This window comes from Sorex fumeus, unplaced genomic scaffold (genome assembly GCF_029834395.1).
Source record: "Sorex fumeus unplaced genomic scaffold, SorFum_2.1 ptg000063l, whole genome shotgun sequence".
NCBI classification, from domain to species: domain Eukaryota; kingdom Metazoa; phylum Chordata; class Mammalia; order Eulipotyphla; family Soricidae; genus Sorex; species Sorex fumeus.
In genome coordinates this window covers 72,470,211-72,494,065 of record NW_026606120.1, presented here as the reverse complement: position 1 = coordinate 72,494,065, position 23,855 = coordinate 72,470,211, and the positions used below count along the sequence as shown (strand labels likewise).

General features: G+C 40.9%; 1 protein-coding gene across 1 annotated transcript in view; it reads left to right on the top strand.

The window, feature by feature from the left end:
* The window catches only part of NPEPPS (aminopeptidase puromycin sensitive), an 87,442-nt gene that overhangs the window by 24,559 nt on the left and 39,028 nt on the right, over nt 1-23,855 (top strand). Inside the window, exons 3-4 of the mRNA XM_056127290.1 lie at nt 10,759-10,836; nt 19,589-19,710. Coding sequence (XP_055983265.1) covers nt 10,759-10,836; nt 19,589-19,710 — 200 coding nt within the window. The remainder of the gene's footprint in view (nt 1-10,758; nt 10,837-19,588; nt 19,711-23,855) is intronic.

Here is a 23,855-nt window from a genome sequence, read left to right as displayed (position 1 = left end):
CTGCATGTTGCTGACCTGGGTTCAACCCCCCAGCATGCCATGTGGTCCCCTGAGCAACACCAGGAATGATCCCTGAGCTCAGGATTAAGCCCCTGAGCACAGCTGGTTGTAGCCCAACGTGCTCCCACTCCCGTATTCGATATGCCAGACACAGTAACAACAAAGTCTCCAATGGAGACGTTACTGGGCCCGCTCGAGCAAATCGATGATCAACGGGAGGGCCAGTATGTGTATATATATATATATATTTTAATAGATATATTTAAAAAGAGATAGTATAACAATACAGCAGGCTGGCTGCTTGTTTTGCATTTGGCCAATCCCCATTCCCAGAATCCCATGGTGCCTGAGCACTCCTAGGGTGAACCAAAAACCAAAAAAAGAGGGGAGAGGGAAGCTGGGGCAGTGTTGCTGGGTGTGCCCAAACGCTGGAGTGCCCAACACTACTGGGATGGTCCGGGTAACTCTGGCACAGCATGCCCAGGCCCTTGCCAGAAGCACCAGCCTGGTCAGCTGAGAATTGCTGTGGGGACCTCAGGTTCCTGAATATCATCTGGAATTCCTAAAAAAATATATAAAAGCAAATGAATTTTCATAAAACACATCTGGGCATATCTAGAACAGTAGCACTGTAGCACTGTCCTCCCGTAGTTCATTGATTTGCTCGAGCGGGCACCAGTAACGTCTCACAACAAATTGTGAGACTTGTTGTTACTGTTTTTGCCATATTGAATACATCACGAGGAGCTTGCCAGGCTTTGCCGTGCGGGCGAGATACTCTCGGTACCTTGCTGGGCTCTCTGAGAAGGGTGGAGGAATAAAACCCAGGTTAGCCTCATGCAAGGCAAACGCCTTACCCACTGTGCTATCGCTCCAGCCCGGACATATCTAAAAAAAAAAAAAAAAAGAAAAACTCCCATATGACCCATTGATACCAGCTTCTTGGCATCTGTTCCCAAAATATAGAAAGGATCTATGCGTATCTGTTTATTGCAGTACTTAGTATAGCACTGTATAGTGCTGTCTTCCCGTTGTTCATCTCTTTGCTTGAGTGGGTTCAGTAACATCTCCATTGTGAGACTTGTTGTTACTGTGATTGACATATTGAATACGTCACGAGCAGCTACCCAGGCTTTGTCGTGTGGGTGAGATACTCTCAGTAGCTTGCCGGGCTCTCTGAGAGGGGCGGAGGAATCAAACCCGGGTAGGCCATGCCGGCCGCGCGCAAGGCAAATGCCCTACCGCTGTGCTATCACTCCAGCCCTTAGTATAGTAGCCACAATATGGGAACAACACAGTTGCCCAGCTCTGGATGAAGGGATCAAAAGTTGTGGGATAGGTCCGATAGTATAGTGGGTAGGCACTTGGCTTTCATGTGGCCAACCTAGGTTTGATGCCCAGTTACCATATGGTCCCATGAGCCTGATGGGAATGATTCCTGAGATTCCTGAGTGTAGAGACAGGTGTAAGCCCTGAGTGCTGCTGGGTGTGACCCGCCCTCAACAAGAAAAGAAAAGAAGTTGTGGTGTGTATGTATAGGCTGGAGAGATAGAATAGTAGGAAGGGTGGCTAACCTGGGTTTGATCCCCTCGCGTTGCATCATAGATTCTCCTGAGCATTTCCAGGAGTGATTTCTGAGTGCAGAGCCAGGAGTAAACTCTGAGCACAGCCAGGTGTGGCTCCAAAACAAAACCAGCCAACCAAAGAAGTTGTACGTGTGTGTGTGTTGTGTATAAATATATCACATATGTGAGATACATATATAAATATATACACATATTCCACTTATATCTCTCATATGTGGGACTTTAAGATACACAGCAAGACAGCGCCAAAGTGCCAAAGGCAACGCAACAAAAGAACTGATCCACACAACTGAGTTGGTGGGAGGAGTTGTAAAGAGAGGGGCATTGTGGTGCTTGGGGAAGGAGGTGAGGACATTGGGAAGGTCGTGGTGTTGGAACTATGTGCAGAGGAACCATCACTAGAAGTATTGTAAATCATAGAATCTTAATTTTAAAATGTCATTTTATAAAAGAAATTAAAAATCATGGACTGGAGTGGCAGTGCAGTGGGTAAGATGATTGCCTTGCAGATGACCAACCTGGTTCAGTCCCTGGCACCCCATATGATGTTTCTCCTAGCTCTGCCAGGAGGGATCCCTGAGCACAGAGCTCTTGAGCGTAACTGGATATGGCCCCCAAAAAACAAAATGAAAGAATAAGAAGCTACCGAGAGTATCTTGCCCACATGGCAAAGCCTGGCAAGCTAGCCGTGACGTATTCAATAACAGCAAGTCTCATAATGGAGATGTTACTGGGCCCGCTCGAGCGAATCGATGAACAACGGCAGCACAATGCTACAGTGCTACAGATAAGTGTTTAATGACAAAATAAAATGCTAGAGAATAGTGCAGCAGGTAGGATGCTTTGCATTTATACTGCTGACCTGAGTTTTTACATATAGTCTCCTGAGCACCCCCCAGGAGTGATTCTTGAGCACAGAGCCAGGACTAACCCCTGAGCATCACTGGGGTGGCCCAAAAAAACGAAACAAAAAAATGAGCTTGAGAAAAGTTTTTTTTTTTTTTTTTTGCTTTTCTTGGGGATCACACCCAGCGATGCACAGGAGTCACTCCTGGTTCATGCACTCAGGAATTACTCCTGGCGGTGCTCGGGGGACCATATGGGATGTTGGGAATCGAACCTAGGTCGGCTGCATGCAAGGCAAACACCCTACCCTTTGTGCCATTGCTCCAGCCCCAAGAAAAGTTTTTTTTTAAAAGGCATTTTGGGGGCTGGAGAGATTACAGTGGGCAGGGCACTTTCCTTGCATGCAGTTGACCTGGATTCTATCCCCAATACAACATATGGTCCCTCAAGCCTGCCAGGAATGATCCCTAAGCACAGAGCAAGGAATAAGTCCTGAGCACCACTGGTTGTGGCCCAAAAACAAAAACAAAAGGAATTTTTGTATGATCTAGTAGAATTAGTCAAAATTAATTAAAAGACTATTTACACCTTTGTTTCACATTAGCCAACACAACGTGAAAAATAATTATTGGATGTTTTCATCCACGTGGAATATGAATTACTAAGGCACATGTATTGGCAAGAAAAAGCAAAATTAACTCTGAGACTCCGTGAAAACTCTGGTGGCTACTAGAGGGAAAGGGTGATGGAAAGAATGAGCAAAGGCGGCCAGAGACGATCTGTGAGCTGAGCTCATACTCTGCAGTGGGAGGCCCAGGTTCAATCCCGGACACCACATGGTCTCCCAACCACAGAACTGGGAGTAGCCCCTGAGTACTGTGGTGTGCTCCTCTCACCCTGCCACCCCCTGAAAGAATTTAGTAGAGAGGAATTTTTGGTGTTGGGATGGCACTGGGATGTTGGTGGTAAGAGTGGTGACATACACATATAGAAGCATTAAACTAAACTCTTAAAATTTCATAATATTATGAACCAACAATAAATCAGTGGAAAAAAGTTTTATTTTGGGGTCACAGTGGTGCTTAGGGGGATTCTAGCTCTGCACTCAGTACTCCTGGGTGGGCTCAGGAGATCATATGCAATGCTGGGGATTGAACCTGGGCCAGCTGCATGTAAGGCAAGCCCCCTATCCTCTGTACTATCTCTCAGGGCCCTCCAAAAAAATATATATATATATATATTTTTTCGCTTTTTGGGTCACACCCAGCGACGCACAGGGGTTACTCCTGGCTCTGCACTCAGGAGTCACCCCTGGCGGTGCTCGGGGGACCATATGGGATGCTGGGAATCGAACCCGGGTCGGGCGCATGCAAGGCAAATGCCCTACCCGCTGTGCTATCGCTCCAGTCCCTCCAAAAATATTTTTAAGGAAAAAAAATTGGTCAGAGAGAAAATACTGGGGCTAAGGCGCTTGCCTTGCACGCGGCCAACCCTGGTTTGATCCCTGGCACTACCTATGTTTCCTCTGAGCTACATCAGGAATGATTTCTGAGCACAAAATCAGGAGTAGGCCCTGAGCACCGCCGGGTGTGGTCTAAAAAGAGGAAAAGAAACATATTATGAAAGAGTTAATACAAGTGAGATCCTGAGATTTTTGGCAGATTAAGCAGAACAGTGAATGGAAGCTTGTCTTCTTTTAGTTATATTAGCGCCTTCTGCATGTGGAGGGCTGCTGGCCTTCTGGAAAGACTGTGCTGCACCCCAGCTGGGCCACTTGCCCTCTGTTCTCTAAGGATAGGATGCTTTCTAATTTATGGTTGAATCGAATCTTAAAGACATAGGCAAGGAGTGCTTCCTTATGAATAGGCCATAATTGGAAAACCCAGAACGGAACACAGATTCAGTGATTTGCTTGCTAAATGGTCCTGCTACAAAAACTTGATCAGGGTGCTAGGGATGTGGTCTGAATGCCCATTGCCCTGCATTTGGTTCCTGGCACCACTAAACTAAAGAAATAAAATGAACTTAAACACGTCAAATTTTTCTTATAGCTACTATGTATACTTGATCCCAGAAGGCATAAATGGTATAAAATACAGCATAAACCTTACTTTCCCTACCTTTCTTCCCAGGCTCCATGGAGACAAAGTTACCATTTTGTACCTGGCCTCCTCCTTGCTGCTTTCCAGTTCAGACACATATGTGCTCATGTGCTTGCTCGCAGGCATCCATCCATCTTTTCTTCTGGAAATGGTTTTCTGCTCTCTGAATAATCTTCACAAGTTCAGAGCAGATATTTTTCTCCTTAAATACTTGAAATAGATTTGAAATAGATATTTGAAATAGCAGTGTTTTTGAGTCCATGTATTTTGTTGTAACTGGAACATTTTAATCCCTAGTTATCCATTTCCATTTATATAACATTAGCCAAAAGATGATGTCATTAATAAATCTAGTATTGAAGATATCCATGACATAATCTCTTGATCTACTGATTTTTATTTATTTATTTATTTATTTATTTTGCTTTTTGGGTCGCACCCGGCGATGCTCAGGGGTTAACTCCTGGCTTTGAACTCAGGAATCACTCCTGGTGGTGCTCGGGGGACCATATGGGATGCTAGGAATCAAACTCAGGTCAGCCGCATGCAAGGCAAATGCCTTACCCGCTGTGCTATTGCTCCAGCCCCCTGTTTTTTTTTTTTTTTAGAGGGGGCTCATACCCAGCAGTGCTCAAGGCTTACTCCTGGCAGCGTGCTCAGGAATCACTCCTGTCAGTGCTCAAGGGACCATGTACAGTACCTGGGATTGACCTTGGCTTGGCCATGTGCAAGGCAAGTTCCTTACCCACTGTACTATCTCTCTAGCCCTTGATCTATTGATTTTTTTTTTTTTTTGGCTTTTTTGAGTCACACCTGGCCATGCACAGGAGTTACTCCTGCTTCATGCACTCAGGAATCACTCCTGGCGGTGCTCGGGGGACCATATGAGAATCGAACCTGGGTCGGCCGCGTGCAAGGCAAATGCCCTACCCGCTGTGCTTTTGCTCCAGCTCCGATCTATTGATTTTTGAAGTGATTAATTCATTCTGTTAATATTTATTGAACCCAAGGTATGCCAGGAACTCTTAAAGCACTGGAGCAGTGTTTAAAATCAAGAATCAACATTCCAGATACATTGATTTGATTTAGAAATGTAACAAATGAAAAAGCAAAATTTATATAGAGATAAACTCTCAACAACCACAGTAAGGTCATGTAGAAAAGAAGGATTGTTCTTTGATTTTGTTTTGTATTTGGGCCACCCCTGACAGCTCAGGGATCACTCCTGGCCTGACTATATGTGGTGCAGAGGATTCAGATTGGTGCCAAGTACAAGCAAGACATGTGTCTTAACCTCTATACTCTCTTTGGACTTAGACTTATTCTTTGAAATGAATAAATAAATGACTTGATCAGTGACCCAAATGATAGAAAATTTGTAGATAGTTGTAGAAACTATTTCCAGCTGCAGAAACTCTGAAGTTGAAAAATGCTTGCAGTCTTGAGGAATAATAAAGAGGCAACAATAGCAGCATTTAAATTATTGCCCTTCATACTCAACATGTTTATGACCAGTATTGTGTATTTCACCTTTCCCCTGGGTATGTAGTAACATGTCATTGCGGGTTTTAATTTGCATTTCTCTAATGAAGTGGGTTTTTGAGGGGGGAGGTTTGGGCCACACCCAGCAGTGCTCATTATAGATTACTCAGCATAGTTACTCCTGGCTCTATGCTCAGAGATCACTTCTGAGGGGGCTGGAACAATAGCACAGGGGGTAGGGCATTTGTCTTGCACGCGGCCGACCAGGGTTCGATTCTCAGCATCCCATATGGTCCCCTGAGTACCGCCTGGGATAATTCCTGAGTGCAGAGCCAGGAGTAACCCCTGTGCATCGCCGGGTGTGACCCTTAAAGCAAAAAGCAAAAAACAAAACACAAAAAAATCACACCTGTGTGGGCTTGGGGGACCATATGGGGTTCTGGGGATCAAACCGGATCTGCCATGTGAAAGGCAAATGTCCTACCTTTTATACTATCACTTTGGCCCCGAATGAAGTATTGAATATTGCCCTTTCTGTTCCAGCACTGGGGGTTCCAGCTCTGCTCCCACTGAGAAGAGCTGCTGGACCCATATTGTCAGATATGGTCGGAACTGATGCTCAAACACATGGCTGCATGCTTGCAAAGCAGGTTTCCCTCGTCACCCCAACTTCTGCCCATTTCAAAAATTGAATTGTCTTTTTGTCATTGAGCTCCAGAAGTCTATATGTGTATTTTGTTATTTAAGTTCTTTTTCATGTTTATACACACATACATATGCACAGGCACATACACAATTTTTCCTGGTCTGTGAATTGGCTACTCATTTTCTGTGTCTTTTGATAATCTATTTTAAATATTGATGAAATTTGACCTATTAGTTTCTTCCCTTTTATGGTTCGTGTTAATTTTGTCTTCTCTAAGAAATATTTGCATACTTCAAACAGACTTAACTTTCATTCCGAACATTTTGGGACTCCAGGCTTTGATTTCACTGATCAGCCAGGCTCCCTGTGAATAGTCTGTAGGACAGTAAGTGGAAAAATTTTCAGTCAAGAGGTTGCTTTGCTTATCTACCAGAGCAATAATGGTGCATTGGATGGATTGTAGTGGTGGAAGCATTGAAAAGTCTGGGATTAAAGGTGTGCATGTGATTGAATTTGCTTATTGTTGTATGATTTAAGAGACAAGACAGATGGGCCAGAGAAATAGTACAGGATCTTGCGTGTGGCCAAACCCCACACGTAAGTTTGATCCCGGGCAGGGTATGCTCCCCTGACACATACCCTTCCACCTTCCACCTACCCCCTCTGACTCCTCCAAGAACGACAGAGGGCTGAGGATGGCTCAGAGGACTGGAGTTCATGCTTTGATTCCCAGCACCAAGTACTTGAGCACTGTGCTGGTGTGGCCCCAAACAAAAAATGGAGTGAGGAGGGACAGACAAACGGATGTGGTGAAGACTATTACGATGATGCCATATTTTTATCTTGAGCCTTGGATAAATGTTGATACTGTTTACAGATTATCCAAAGTGACAACTGATCATGGTTGTCTTAGGCTTTAACATGTTTGCCATGCGGCATGTTGTTTAATAGAAAGTTTTTAGAAGAGTTCCCATAATGTAAGAAACTTTAAAGAATTCAAATATGGCTGGACTGGAATGATAGTACAGCCTGTAGGATGTTTGCCTTGCATGCAGCCAACCTGAGTTCAATCTCTGGCATTCTATATGGTTCCCCAAGCACCACTGGGAGTAGTTCCTGAGCACAGAGCCGGGAGTACTCCCTGAGCATCGCCAGGTATGATCCAACCCCCTCTCCCTAAGTGAATTTAAATATGGCTGTTTCTTTTTTTCCCTTCTGTTTGGCTCATACCTGAGAATGCTTGGGGCTACCTCCAGATCTGTGCTGAGAGAGGAGAGAGGCCGTTCGTGGTGTGCTCTGGGGACCATGTGTTGCTGGGACCCAGAACAGACTTCCTGCATGCAAAGTATATGTCCAGTCTGTTGAACTATCTCTCTGGCTCCTATTTCCTCTTATCTAAGAGATATTTTTGGACACTTTTGTTCTTTTTTATACATATCTAATAGAATTGATAAGTGTATTATTTGGAATCATATATTTGCAGAATGAATGTAGCAGTATTGGTTCATTCAGTCTTAAAACTTTAGTTTTGCCATCATAATTTCTTACATTAGAATCATATATATTTTAACATACATATGTATATATTATATATTTATAGAATATATATATATATATAAAAGAGCTTGGCTTTAGAGACTGGGGCTGTGGCTCAGGTGGAAGAGCACTTAACATGCCTTGTCGTGGTCTGAATCTCAGCACATCCTAGACCCTAGAACACTGCTGGGTGTGACTCTGAGCATCCCCCTCTATCACTTCTGGGCATGGCTCTGGGCCACCCTCCACCCCAGCACTGCCAGGAGCATCCTCCAAAACAATAGGGAGACACGCACAGCTTCGACTCTAATAGAGGTGGTTTTTCCACAGTTCTGTTTTATATCTTAGGCAAGCATTGAGGTGATTCTTGCCATCACTATTGGGTATGATTCTATTCTTGGGAATATGTGAGAGTAAATCTCAAGTTCTTGCCAGGAAAAACATTGTTTTAGTGAAGATTTCATCAGTGCTGTGTAGAGGCCAAGTCTTTCTGTTCAGATATAGGAGCTAACTCATGAGAGAAAAAGAAGCTAGTCAGCTGTGGGTAGGAGTTTAGGAGTCTAGTGTAGCTATTTGACCATTAATTCTGTGTACCCCATTTTCTTCATGTATAGTATGAGGGAGGACTGAAGCAGTTTTTTAAAAATTAATGCAAAATTACACTTTTTAGTGGTTTTATGAAGACATGTTTAAACCATAATGAGATTGGAAGCTTTGGAGACTTGCTCGGTGGTGATTCATTAGGAATGAATGCACTGCGGGCATCTTGCTATTAAAGCTGAGTAACTCTTACCCATATCAAACTTAAGCCTGTGACTGACAAGGTTACTTCACCTGTAAAGTGTGCAGTTCTGGGTTTCAGCATTTTGCAGAGTTGTACAGACATCAACAGAATCAATCCTAGAACATTTTCATCATCCCCAAGAGAAAGGTCCCAGGAGCAGTGACTTTCCACATCCCTATCACTTTCCAGCCCCAGGCAACCATTGTTTGGCTTTCTGTCTCTGTAGATTGGCCTGTTCTGGTCATATCCTGTAAATAAGTGACCTTTTGTGTCTGGTTCCCCAAGTCTTAATGTTTTCAAGGTTTATCCATTCTGTATTGTATATCAGCACTTCATTTCTTTTTGTTGTCAGATATTTCATTATATCCACCACATTTTAGCAGTTCTTCAGTTTATGGACATGCATCTGGGTTGTTTCCACTTTGGGGCTATTAATAACAATGCTGCTGTAATCACTTGAGTGTAAGTTTTTGTATGGACATGTTTTATTTCTCTTGGATATATACCTAGAAGTAGGATTACAGGGTCATATGTTAACTCTATGTTTAATCTTTTGAACTGCCAGACTGCTTTCCAAAGCAGCTGCAATATTTTGCATTCCTACCAGTAAAGTAAGAGGGTTCTAATTTCTCCACATTCTTCCTTATACTTATTATCATCAGTCTTTTTAATTATAGTCATCCTAGTGGGTGTGAGGTGGTGCCTCATTGTGGTTTTGATCTGTATTCCCTGATGATTGATGATGCAGAGCATCTTTCCATGTGCTTATTATGACTATCTCTTTTTGACTGACCCAGCTTCATTTGGGACGGGGATGTGATGTGGTTGCAATTTGATCTACTTAGTTCTTTTCTTAAAGTGTCAATTAAGTATTCTAAAGTATCTGTCAAATAAGCAGTCTAGTCTCACTCCTGGTGGAGAGTTAATTGAAGCCTTAATTGATTCAACTGTTTCACATTCTTTATTTCTGTAAAATGCAACAACAAAGAGTTTTACTGTAAGTAAGTATAATTTTTTAAAAATTTTGGTTGGTATTGTTATCTTTAGGTGAGTTTGTGGAACTTTTATTGATCTATGTCTATACCAAAAAGTTTTGAGAAAATATTTACTCAGTCTTTCAAAAGGTTTTGAGTAAGACTGCAACATAGAAAGCAGTATCATGATCACATAGTGACAAGAATGAGCAAGGCTTGGAATTTGGTAGAAAACCTTCATATTTATATAGTAAAAGTTCTGTGAATTAGCATAAATGTAATTGTTTTTAGAAACATACTGAACTTAGGTCATGTATGTAGCATAAAATAGGTGGGTTTGTTTTGTTAATTTATTAAGAAAGTTGGGGCTGTAGAGACAGCTCCAAGGGCTGAGTGTTTGGCTTTGAATGAGAAGGTCTGGGGTTGGATTACCAGCAACTCATGGTCCCCTGAGCATCCCAATGAGCCAGCCAAAATAATAGAACTGAAATAGTCCGCAAACTCTGTCAGGCATGGTCCAAACAACAAAAATAAGCAAACAAAACAGTGTTTTGTGTTTTAAGAAGAACATTTGTTTGGCACACCACATCTCAACACAGGATGCATGGTTTTTTTCCTCTATGGGGTCCTCTGTTCTCTTCACTCCTCTCTCAGATTTCCTACATAAATTTTATTTTGCTTCACTGTCAGAGAAAGACCAGTCTTAGTAAAACTTTACCCTTGAAAATATTAGTTGCTGCAGCCTGGATATAGTTTTATCAGTCCAGTTAGATTTATGAAGTAATGTTTTTTTCCGTTCCAGAAATACATGCTACAGGATTTAACTATCAGAACGAAGATGAAAAAGTCACCTTGTCTTTTCCTAGTACTCTCCAAACAGGTAAGAGATCTGGCTTTTGAATTTGTAAAATTCTATGTTGATTACTGATATCTTACTCCAAAGAAATTTGTTGTATGTTGCCCCCTAGTTTTATAGAAAGTAAGACAGCTTTTGAAAGAGTTCAACTTTTGGCCACCAAGGGGGGGAAAATGACCAAAAATGATTAATCATTCTATCCTAGAACATTGTTTTTAATCTTGTCACATTCAGGGATTTTTGTTTTGTGTTCTGTGGGGACCGCACTTAGCAGTACTCAGGGGCTACTCATGGCTAGGTTCTTGGTGCTTGTTCCCTGTCTGGGTCTCCTGCATGCAGAGCATGTATCCCGAGCCTTTAAGCCATCTCCCTTATTAACAACACATATACAGAACCGGAAGATAGTAGAGCGGTTAAGGTCCTTGCATCCCGCTGACTCCAGGTAGAATCCCCAGCATCACGTGTGATCCCCTGAGCACAGAGCCAGGAATAGCTCCTGAACCCCACAGGGGATGGCTCAAAAGCCAAACTACACATACCTAGCTCCATTTTATACTAAGTGCATCCAGATAGCTCAGATTAATGTCCCAGAGATGATTTTGCTGTACAGCCACAAGCTAGGTATTTATTTATTCATGCCTGATAGGGCACGGAAGGAAAGATTAGTTTTTTATGTTGCTACTACTATTAGGTGGGCTGGAGCATAGTACAGCGGCTAGGGTGTTTGCCTTGTATGCGGCTGACCCGGGTTCAGCCCTCTGTCCCTCTCAGAGAGCCCAGCAAGCTACTGAGAGTATCCCGCCTGCACGGCAGAGCCTGGCAAGCTCCCCGTGGTGTATTTGATATGCCAAAAAACAGTAACAAGTCTCACAATGGAGATGTTACTGGTGCCCGCTCAAGCAAATCAGTGAACAACAGGAGGATAGTGCTACAGTGTTACTATTATTAGGTATAAGAGCACAACGAGTAGAAACCTTTCTGAGTAAAATATGTGGAAGAAACTATGAATTGTTAAAGCATTAAGATTTTAATAAGCAAATAAAAGGTAATAAGTAATTTATATTAAAGAAAATGTGGGGGCTTAGGGATCGATAATGTGCTTGCCTTGCATATAGCTGATCCTGGTACTGCAGATGTTCCCGAAAGCTGCCAGGAGTGATCCCTGAGCACAGCCAGGAATAGTTAATGAGCACTGCTGAGTGTGTTTCAAGCCCCTCACCTTCACCCCCCCCAAAAAAAGTGAATTCTTGATAAATAAAACAAAAATATGCTGCCTCCTGGTAATGGGAAAAACTGAAATAGCAGTTCCTGATACACCAGTTTATACTTGCCGTGTAGTTTTATATTTTAAAGATTCTGGTTATGACTACCTTAACTTTACTGTTGAGAATGTAAATCTAAGTCGTTAATTTGAGAGCAGTATGGCATTCTAGAGCCTAAACATGTTTATGTCTTTTGACCCAATAATTCCGATAATAGATTCATATCCTAGAGAAAAGTGATAAGTATAGATAATGCTTTATACCTAGAAATGTCTGTTAAGACATTAAACTTGGGACTGGGAACACAGCTCAGTGTTAAAATACATGCCTTACATGCATGAGACCTGGGCACACAAAGAAAAAGGAAAAAACAAAAAGGAAAAACAGAAGGTAATATTAAAATAGTTAAAAACTAAGAATGACTAGATTTGTCCAACACTAAACATTATCATGACATATTTGTATGATGAAAAATATATAGCAATTAAAAGTGAAGTTTTGATCACAGGGCTAGTACGCTTTTTAAGGCACTTGCCTTATATATTGCCCACCCTGGTTCAATCCCCAGCATGGCAAGGGTTCCCCAAGCAGCTCAGGCATCACTCCAGAGCACAGAGCCAGGAATAACCCTTGAGCACAGCCAGGTATTGCACAAAAGACCAAATTTTTTATTTTTAAATTAAAATAAAAAGCACAGCCGGAGCGATTGTACAGTAGATAGGGTGTTTGCCTTGCATGCAGCCAACCTGGGTTCGATCTCGGCATCCCATATGGTCCCTTAGCACCACCAGGAATAATTCCTGAGTACAGAGCCAGGAGTAATCCCTGGGCATCGCCAGGTGTGACCCAAAAAGACAAAAAAAAAATAAATAAAAACTAGATTTATGAGTCCTTAATTCTGTATAGAACCTATTATGAAAATTGAAAGGCAGAATATAGAATACAAGATTACAGACATAGAGTCCCCAGACCCTTATTAACAGCTTTGTAAATCACAGTGACTTAAAAAAAAATTACAGATGCAGGGTAATGAATCATGACTGGAAAACAGTTTCCCCAAATACTGTCAGGTATTGACATAATGATTTTCATTATTTTTGTTTGTCTTGGGACCACACCTCCAGATTTATTCCTATCTCTGAACTCCAGGATTACTCCTGGCAGCCTTGGGGGACTGTATGGGGTGCCGGGATCAAACCTGGGTTGACCAGGTGCAAGGCAAAAACCCTATCCACTATACTATCATTCTGGCCCATGATTTTTATTCTTATTTGGCTTTTCTCTGGTTTCCAGAATTTTTTAAAGAAACATTTATGTCTTAATATGAAAAAGTATGTATTTTGAGAAAAAAATGAAATAGGGGAACGATTGTCTTTTATTTGATGTTCTTTTGGGGAGGGTAGCTACACCTGACGATGCTCAGGGGTAACTTCTTGCTCTGCATTTAAGAATTACTCCTGATGATGCTCAGAGGACTACGTGGGATACTGGGGATTGAACCCAGGTCAGCCATGTGCAAGGCAAGTGCCTTACCCACTGTACTATCTCTCCAGACCCTTATTTTGGTGCCCAGAGGGAGAAATCTTTAAATTTCCTTTTTCTGACTAGGGTTTGTTTTTTTTTTTTTTTGCTTGAATTATTATCAAAAGAAATTATTATAAAAGTTATTTTTTACCATGAGTCACTGTCACTGTCACTGTCCTCCCGTTCATCGATTTGCTCGAGCGGGCCCAGTAACGTCTCCATTGGAGACTTTGTTGTTACTGTGTTTACCATGAGTAGAAATACATATATATGTATGTGGATTTTTCCCCCCTTTCTTTCTTTCTTTTTGGTTTTGGGGCCACACCTGGCAATGCTCAGGGGTTACTCCTGGCTCTGCACTCAGGATTCACTCTTGGAAAAGTGCCCAGGGGACCATTTGGGATGCCAAGGATTGAACCAAGCTGGCCACATTTAAGGCAGGCACAGTACCCGCTGCTCTATTGCTCCAGTCTCTGTATGCATTTTAACCCACAAAAGGGAACACAAATCTGAGTGACTCAGTAATAATTCTTGCTTGCATGTGACACTAAGGACTTCTGGCCATTTCCCGTCATCTCACCAATCATTCGACTCCACTCAGCTCACTGCTCTCCCATCTGTTAGACAGCACCTCTGTTTGTAGCATGCTGTTCTCTCTCAGGGTGCAGGGCAGAAACCCAGGGGCTGAGGTAGAACAAGCCATAGTCTGAGACACACTCTATATAGATGAACAAATTTTCATTTCGTTGACTACAGCAAATGGAATGGCAAAGTTCAAAGTCATTTGGGTAACAGTTACCAGATTGTTGACGAAACTTCAAATGTAAACAAGCAAAGAGCAAAGCAGGTAGTTTAATAGAAATATGGAAACTTGGAAAAAGTGAAGATGAATCTAAAGTCTGTGTCAGCATAGACCATTAATGATATATTCATTAAAGGAAAAAAACACCATATAGAAAAAAGTGTTAGAAATTATAATACAGTAGAAAATTTAAAAAACCACTGAAAGTTTTAGAAGATAAAATATAGGAATCTTTAAAACAGTAGGAAGACTTGAGGACCAGCTTAGCTGACGTAGAATCTATCTAGAGAGGACAGAGAGGGGATGGAGAGATAGCATAGCAGTTATTACAGGGTTTACATATGGCCAACCAGTTTGACCCCCAGCACTGCGTAAAGTGCCCTGAACACTGACAAGTGTAGAATCCCCAAACACAAAAAAGTAACAGAAAAGTTGATTTCGTTTTTCATCATTTTATTTCGGTTGTTCTTGATGTGTATAATGAAGGCCCTATTTCACTGGGTAGGACTTTCAGTAGGAAACTGAGACCCTTACACTGCAAGGATATGGAAGAAAACAGGTGTCCTTGCCTTGTTAGTGGGAAAACACTGAGCATGACAATAGCTCTAAGGTTGATTTTGGATTTTGGAAGGAGTCTACCAAGCAGTTCTCAGGGGGTCAGAGATTGTTCTCTCAGTGATTCACTGCAAGGATGCAGTGGTGCTTGGGCCTGCAGTGTGAGAAATTATTTGGACGATTCTCAGGTCACCACACAATGTCAGGATTGAACTTGAGTCATCTGCATGCAAGGCAGACATCTTAATTTTTTTTTTCCATTTTGGTTTTGGGGACCCCCCCCATGATGCTCAGGTTTTACTCCTGGCTCTGTGCTCAAGGATCACTCTTGGTAGGGCTCAAAGAACCATATGAGGTGCCGGGATCAAACTTGCATGCAAGGCAAGTGCCCTGCCCGCTATACTATCTCTTCAGTTCCAAGCTATGTTTTTAATGACTATTAAATTATTCCATAGAAATACTGATTTAAAAGTCATCTTCCAGAGATTCTAATGGGCTTGCAGAGTTTTTTTAAATTTGTTTTTGGGCCATGCCAAAAACAAAACAGTGGTGCTTTGGGAGCTACTCCCAGTGAGTTGGTCCTGGCAGTGCTTGAAGAACCACGCGGTACCAGGGACCAAACTTAGCCTCCTCCTGTGTTCCAAGCATGTGCCATAGGCCTTTGAGCTCTCTCTCCTGCCCCATCTCTAGTTCAGAGTTAACTCAGTTTTTCTTTGCTTTAAGCATAAATCCTTATCTTTCTAAACTTGAATAGATTCTGCAAATGGTTTGTCAGTTTATCATCATAATGGGATAAATATTTCGAGCACACCATCATAACTTTTCTATTTTACTTCATCAACTGAATAGTCACGCAAACTAGCTATCATATAGCTAAGTAAACATCTTTACTGAAATTGACACTATTCTAGGATCAGTGTAAAGCCTAACAACTTCAGTCAGTGGTTTAGGATCCTGCAGCATAACTATTATTTAGAATTTAGAGAAATACTAGAAAATACTAGTATTTTGAAGCATGAAAAATAGGAACATAAGAAACTGTGCTACAAAAGAAGGACATTTAGTCCCTTTTTATGTAAGTTAATCTGTCTTTTATGTGTAGCATTTTATGAACTCATTAAAAAAATTTTAGAGTATTTTAAGATCTACTTCAGATTTGAAAAGTGTCCTCTCCTTTAGGCAGTAAGACTTTTGGTGGCAATTCCAATTTTTCATCCATTAAATTTGTAAATGAGCTTTGTGTACATTTTTCAAGATTTAATATCCCTAGAAAATAAATATTGTATATTAAAGTATGATATCTGATTTGAGGAAGCAATTTAAATTGTGGGAAAAAGGGGACAAAAATAGGCAGCCTTATAATCTGTTCTTTAATGTGGTATAAATTTGATAAGTGAAATTTATTAAATCCATTTTGTCTTGTTCTTTCCCTAAATTTTATTATATTAATAGTAAATATTTTGTAATGAATATGTGACAAATTTATTAATGATTTTTTAAAAAATACTTTAACTTGTGTTTTGTTTGAATTTCAGGTAATAACCCTTCCCAATACTTTGTATTTTGTTTAGTATGCCACTTTTGGAAGTGGCCACTATCAATATCTTGTTATGGTTTGATGGCCTTGGAGATTTAAAACCAAGTAAAAGTGTAAGCAGCCTTTCTTATTTAGTTATGAGTTTTAAATCCACTTTATTCCAAATAGGAAAAGTCAAAAGTAGATTTTCCATGAAGTATGAACTACATAAAAACATCTTAACAATTGACTTAGTGCAAATAGACTGGCCAGTTCCATTCAAGAATTGTAACAAAATCTCACCTAACAGTTGTCTTTAAAGGTAGTTGATTTTTATAATCTCTGAGCTAGTCATTGTAACTTTATTATACGAATACGTCTTTTTTTGGGGAGTGTTTGGGGGCCACACCCTGTGTTTCTTGGGAAGCCAGTGTGGTGCCAGGGATAGAACCTGGGCCTACTGCATGTAAAGCATGTGCCCTTGAGTCATCTACCCACCACACACATCTGATGCTTTTTAAATACCAGGAAATTCCAAAAGAAAGCAAAACTAAAATTATATGTAGTTATATTCCTTAATGTCAATAATTGAGTTATTTTAGACTTTTTATTGTATTCACATTTACTATTCCAGAAATCTTTCTCTAAAAAATTTAAAAAAGAGGGGGAGTTTTGTTTTGTTTTGGTACCACACCTGGTGGTACTCAGGGCTTACTCTTGGCTCTGTGCTCAGAGAACCATGCAGGGTGCCAGGGATCAGACTTATGTTGGCCGCATGCAAGGCAAATGGCCTACCTGCTATACTACCTGCTCCAGCCCCCAGAATTTCTGACTTTTTAAGTTTTGTTTTGGTTTGGTTTTTGTGCCACACCTAGCAGTGATCAGGCATTACTCCTGACTGTGTTTGGTGGATAAAATAGAATGCCAGGATTAAACCCAGGTACAAGACAAGTGCCCTACCTGCTGTACTATCACTTTGGCTGAGAATTTCTGACTTTGTGAAAATACAATCTCAAACATCTATTGAACTTTCGTTTTTTGCTCTAACCATGGTGATTTAAGAATGTAATTCTTAAGGACCCGAGATGTAGTATAGCAGGTTCAGTGCTTGCCTTGCTGCCACTCACTGGGGTTTCATCCTCCATGCTCCCTATGAACTCCTGAACACTACTGCCAGGTATGGCACTAAATAAAAAAGACCTTCAATGATGACTTTGCTCTAATAGTCCAAAATTTTCATTTATTTTAAGAACCAATTTGAAGCTCATCAGAAAATTAGTTTTAATTATTTCATATATTATAGTGCTTTATCTAGAAACAATTTCCATTTGTTTTTCTGTAGGCTTGATCTCTGACTTATTATTTATTTGTTGCTTTTTGGGTCACACCCGGCGATGCACAGGGGTTACTCCTGGCTCTGCACTCAGGTATTACTCCTGGCGGGGCTCAGGGGACCATATGGGATGCTGGGAATCAAATGTGGGTCAACTGCGTACAAGGCAAACGCCCTACCCACTGTGCTATCACTCCAGCCCCTGAACTCTGACTTTGAGACCTTTGCAAAGAGCAAGTTCAGTTTTGAAAATTGAAGATCTAAATATGAGAACATTTTAAAGGAGATGTCAGTGAGTTGAGAATATTTTACGTATCGTCATTATCTTTGCAGCATACCAAAACGACACTTTAAAATATTAAGAATATAAAAGTTTTTGTATGATTGGCTACTTTATAGCATTGCCATATTTTTGATTTGTTAGACTTACATGCTTTGCATCCTGTTATAAACAGGCATTTTCAAAGTCAACATTTTTCTGGGAATTTTTAATGACTTGATTTATAAAATACAGAATAGGTTATTGTTTTCTCATACATCTGAGTTTAGTGGTTTTAGGAGATAATAATTATAGCCTCTTTTCTGTGTTACAAATGTTTAATATATGTATACTCACAAGAGCTTCCATTTTTGAAAAGGCAGATAGACAACTCAAAGGACAGGAGCTCTTGCTTTGCATGTGGGAGACCTGGGTTTGATCTCTATGCTTTAAGCTTCCCCAGGCATCTCCAGGAGCTACCATTGAGTACAGAGCAGAGAGTAGCCCTCTGAACATTGCTGTGTGTGGCCTCCCAAACCAACCAACCAACCAACCAACCAACCAACCAACCAAAAAATCTTCAATTTACCTAGGTTGGTTTTGTTCTTTTCCAACAATAAAGTATGTATTCAGCTTGCATTTTTATTTGAATTTAATAATTCCTAAATGTTTTCATGTTATCAAATTTGAAATGATTAGTGGCTGTAAGAGTTTGTTTTATGCCCTTTTGCTCACCAGATCATTGGTCTTATCTAATTCCTTACTAAAGTATGGAATTTGTGTTCTTTTGGATTAAACACCTAAGTGACAATGATTTTCTTTATTTCTCTTTCTGGGCATGAAATAAATGGTCTCAGAGGACCAGTGTACATGTCTTACTTGGGAGGAAGATTGGAATTTAAATTAAACAGCTTGAAATGTTTATCCCATTCTTGCTACTTATTAGCTGTGTGAACTTGGAGAAGTTAATTTAACTTTATGGTCTTAGTTTCCTCATCTAAAAAAAAATGGGAGTGATGCCTTCTTAATATTTTTGAAGTATTGTGTACAATAGCAAGTACCAATAAATAGATGATTGTTTTTCTTACTTATAATCGTTCTGTATTGGTAATTTGAGAATAAGGTAATGAAATTTTAAAGAACTTTTTAAAAGTAGCCTCCCGCCAAATGACTTTAAGGTTTTGGGTGGGAGATGCTCTAAGGGCAGGAGGGCTTGCCTACATCCACAGAGCCCTCAGTTCCATCCTCTGGCTCTGTCCTGAGCACTGCCAGGGGCAGGCCTGGAGGACTCCAGGGGTTCTGAGGAGGCCCCCACAGCAAACAAATATGACTTTGAATTTTACTTTAGGATTAGTTTGCCATACTTTAGTAAATGCTGTATTCTCTCCATTGCCAGGAGGAGTATTTGAGAGAGGAAGGAATGCTTTGAATATTGTAAACAGCCAGCAGAAATTACTGTCTTAAAGACATATTTGTGATAAACAGGATCTTCATAAAAGTGGTTTTCATTGATCTTCTGTCACAGGTACTGGAACCTTAAAGATAGATTTTGTTGGAGAGCTGAATGACAAAATGAAAGGTTTCTATAGAAGTAAATACACCACCCCTTCTGGAGAGGTGCGCTATGCTGCTGTCACACAGTTTGAGGTATGGGTCCTTTTGTCTCCAATACTCCGGTCGGGGCAGGCTGTAGGACAGCAGTGTGGGTGTATGATTTGTATGTGCCAGACCAGGTTTGATCCCACATGATACCCCAAGTGTGTCTCAATGCAATCCTGAAGACCCGTTCCCCTCACCACGGGATGGTGTGGCTATTCCTGGCACCACAGTGCCTGAGTGGCACCACATCCTTGGGCCCTTGCATTGAGCCACAGGTCCCTTTGGCTCAGAATTGCTGGTGGGGGTCCCAGTCCTCCTAAAGCATAATTGTCAAGGGCCAAAAAAAATTTTTTTAATTGCTGTGATCATGGACTAGACATTCTGACAAAGTCTGAATTAATGGCATGGTTATTTCAGTGGCATGATTATTTGTGAGTAGATGCCTTTAGCCATAATTATGTTAATTAACTTGGAACTCTGTATTTTATAGTTGGGTAGTTACCTCTATCATAGAAAGGAGGCAATTAGGATTGTAGACTGGGAAATGATTATGTATATTTGTACATAAAATTTTGTTGTCTTGTGTATTGTATATAGATTAAATCTACAAAACATACAAATAACAAAATTTCAATAACTATATTGTTATTTAAATGATTCTTCTAGGACCACCTTTGCTTTTCTTACTAAGTTGTAAAGTAATATTATTGTGCAACATTTTTTGGATCCTTTGGCATATTCCTTAGTTATCTTACATGTTTTATTTGAATTTTACCATGTTTACAAGTGACATAGCTAGTTTTGAATCAGCTAGTGGTGTTTTTAAATGTTAAGTCTAAATTTTTGCTATAAATTTTAGTATAAACAATGAAAGAACTGGTTATATCTATTTGTAATGTTCTATCCATACATCTATAGGTTTTGTTTTGCCTAATTAAAGTTTAAGGTTCAGTTTTCTACTGATTTACCTGGTATATCTTTTCTTTCAAGAATTGCTGCCTTTTTAGACATTTGTCATAACATTTGTCACAGCTATTTAGACTTGCTTCTTTGTTTCAATTCCAATGCTTGTCTTTAGTTCTTTTGAGCATTTCATCCTAGAAATAAAGGCTCTGGAGTATGTCTCCAAGAAATTTCTCTAAGGTAGGGAATGTGGGTGGTATACTTCCCAACCTTTCGTTTCTGAGAACCTTTTATGTGCCATGAGCAGTTTCGTTGAGTGTGTTAGAGCTGTTGGTGGGGGAGTAGGAAGGAAGAAAGGTAAGTCAGAGACATTGCTCAGCGGCAAAATATGCATTGCATACAGGAGATCCGGGTTCATTCTACATGTAAGGCAATTTCCTTAGAGTTTCCTCAGTATAATTTCCTCTAAGCACAGGTGAAAAGGGCACTGTACTGTCACAAATTAGCAACTCTTGGGGGCCAAAGAGATAGTATAGCTGGTAGGGCACTTGCCTTGCATGTGGCTGACCCGTGTTCAAATCCTGGCACCCAGTTTCCCAAGCCTGCCAGGAGTGATCCCTGAGCACCATTGGGTTTAACCTACCCCTCAACCCCCACAAATTAGCAACTCTTTCCTTCCTGGCTAAAATAAATCAATACTTGTTTGTTTTTTCTGTCAGTTACAGTTATGAGGGCTGGAGCAATAGCACAGCGGGTAGGGCGTTTACCTTGCATGCGGCTGACCCGGTCGGCCCAGGTTCGATTCCTCCGCCCCTCTCTGAGAGCCCGGCAAGCTACCGAGAGTATCTCGTCCGCACAGCAAAGCCTGGCAAGCTCCCCATGACATATTCGATATGCCAAACACAGTAACAAGAAGTCTCACAATGGAGACGTTCGTTACTGGGCCCGCTCGAGAGATCAATGAACAACGGGAGGACAGTACTATACAGTACTATACACTTATGAGAATGTTCTACTTGGCCCTCTCCATAGATAGATTTATTGGGATACCAACTCATAGAATGCACCCCAATCTTCTTTCATAGGCCCTCTCTTAAATTACCTAGTCAAATCTCAAATCATTTAGTGGATTCTTAATATTCTTCCTGAGAAGGCTTGTGGTTCTTTTTGGTGTGAGTTTTCCCTTGCCACAATGTATAGTAATGACTTAGCTTTTTCAACTATAAGATAGGGTGTAATGGGTTTATAGTTCTCCCCCTTCAGAAGTGTCTAAACTCCAGCCTTTAACATCTCATTTTGTCTAGGAAGGATTCATAGACTAGAATGTTTCTTTTCCCTTTGTTCAGTAACATTTTGCTTTGCTTTCTTCCTGGTTGTTGGGTAAATTATTTCTTTATCCATGAAAATTAAAAAAATTCAACTGATGTTCACTTTTCATGAACTTTCTCCATCAGATTTGATAAACACTATTGGTGGTTAGATTCAGATCTTTCCTTAGGCTAATCTTATATTAAGTTTTTATTATGATTTCTGTTCTGATCTCTTCTTTGGGAACAGCAGCTAGTTTGGGGGGTATATCCTTCAGATTTCTTTGGATATTTGTTATATATGGGGGGGTTGGGAGGGGCATACCCGGACATACCCAGTGCCTGGCCTATTCTGGCTCAGTGCCCATGGGTCACACCTGGTGATACTTGGATGACTTACGTGCATTGCCAAGAGATTGAAACAGAGTTAGCTGAGTGCAAGGCAAGCACCTTAACACCTGTACTAGAGTCCAAAATATTTTTTGTTTTTACCTGGTGGGAGGATTTGGCCATGCCCAGTGGTGCTTAGAGTTACTCCAGGCTCAGTACTCAGGGATTTTTCCGTAAGAAAGATTGAAGTGGGGTCAGAGCAATAGTAATAGTGTGTTGGGTGTTTGCCTTGGATGCGGGCAACCTGGGTTCAATCCCAGCACCCCATATGGTCACCTGAGTACTGCCAGGAGTGATCAGGAGTGATTCCTTATGCAGAGTGAGGAATAACCTCTGAGCATGCTGGGTGTGGCCCAAAAACAAAACTGGAAAAAAAGAAAGAAGTCTCTGAGTTGGTCAAGTATTAAAATTTGTATGTGTAGGTTATAAAAATATCATTAAAGATCTGATTTGGATTTGGTTGTTTTTTGGTGGGTTTTTTGTTGTTGTTTGATTTTTGGCAGGGCCAGGAATCAAACTCAGTCCTCTTCCTCAAGGCATTCTCTTTACCACTGAGCCACATCCCTAACCTCACCACCACCCCCCATTCCTTTTGAGCCATACCTGACAGTGCTTGGCCCGGCCAGAGCCATAGTACAGTGTTTGCCCTGCACATGGCCGACCTGGGTTCGATTCTTCTACCCCTCTCGTAGTGCCCGGCAAACTACCAAGAGTATCCCGCCCACACAGCAAAGCCTGGCAAACGCCCCGTAACGTATTCAATATGCCAAAAACAGTAACAAGAAGCCTCACAATGAAGACGTTACTGGTGCCCGCTCGAGCAAATCATGAACAGTGGGAGGACAGTGCTAAATGCTATAGTGCTACCTGACAGTGCTCTTTGCTTACTTCTGACCATGTGCTTGAAATCCCTCCTCTGGGGGATCAGTTGGGACTGGCAGTGTACTAGTGAGTTCCTTACTCCCTATACTATCATCTCAAGAACTCTAAACAAAAAACTTATTTTGACTCGATAAAGCACCTGCCTTTATTCCTATTGCTACCATTCCAAGATAGAGTACGTCAAAAATTCTGAAGGGATTTTTTTATTTGTACTAAAAAAACAAAAACCAAAGAGTCAACTTAATTTATTTTTTATTTTCTGAATCCTTATGTGTATACTGCTGCTCTTTACTGATACATCAGTGTACTGTTCACATCATCAGTGAAAAATTGGCATTAAATTTGAAATGTTTTTATTAAAAACAAAATATGGGGCTGGTGAAATAGTATAGGAGATTAAAGACTTGCAGGAGGCCAACTCTAGTTCAGTCCCTTGCACCATATATTCTTCACATCTCTGCTAGGAGTAACTCCTGAGCACAGAGCCAGGAGTAAAGCCTTAAGCACTTCTGAATGTGAGCCCCTCCACCCCCCAAAGCCAAACAAAAATGTGGTTGTATATCAGTCTAATATTATAAACATAAATTTTTACTATCTGTAGCAGACTAGATCCTGCATGAATTAGTGATAGTAATTATACTGGTGGTAATAACCCTGAGTGCCTAAACTGTTGCCTGGCGTTGAGTAAAAGCAAATATTTGCACATGTGAA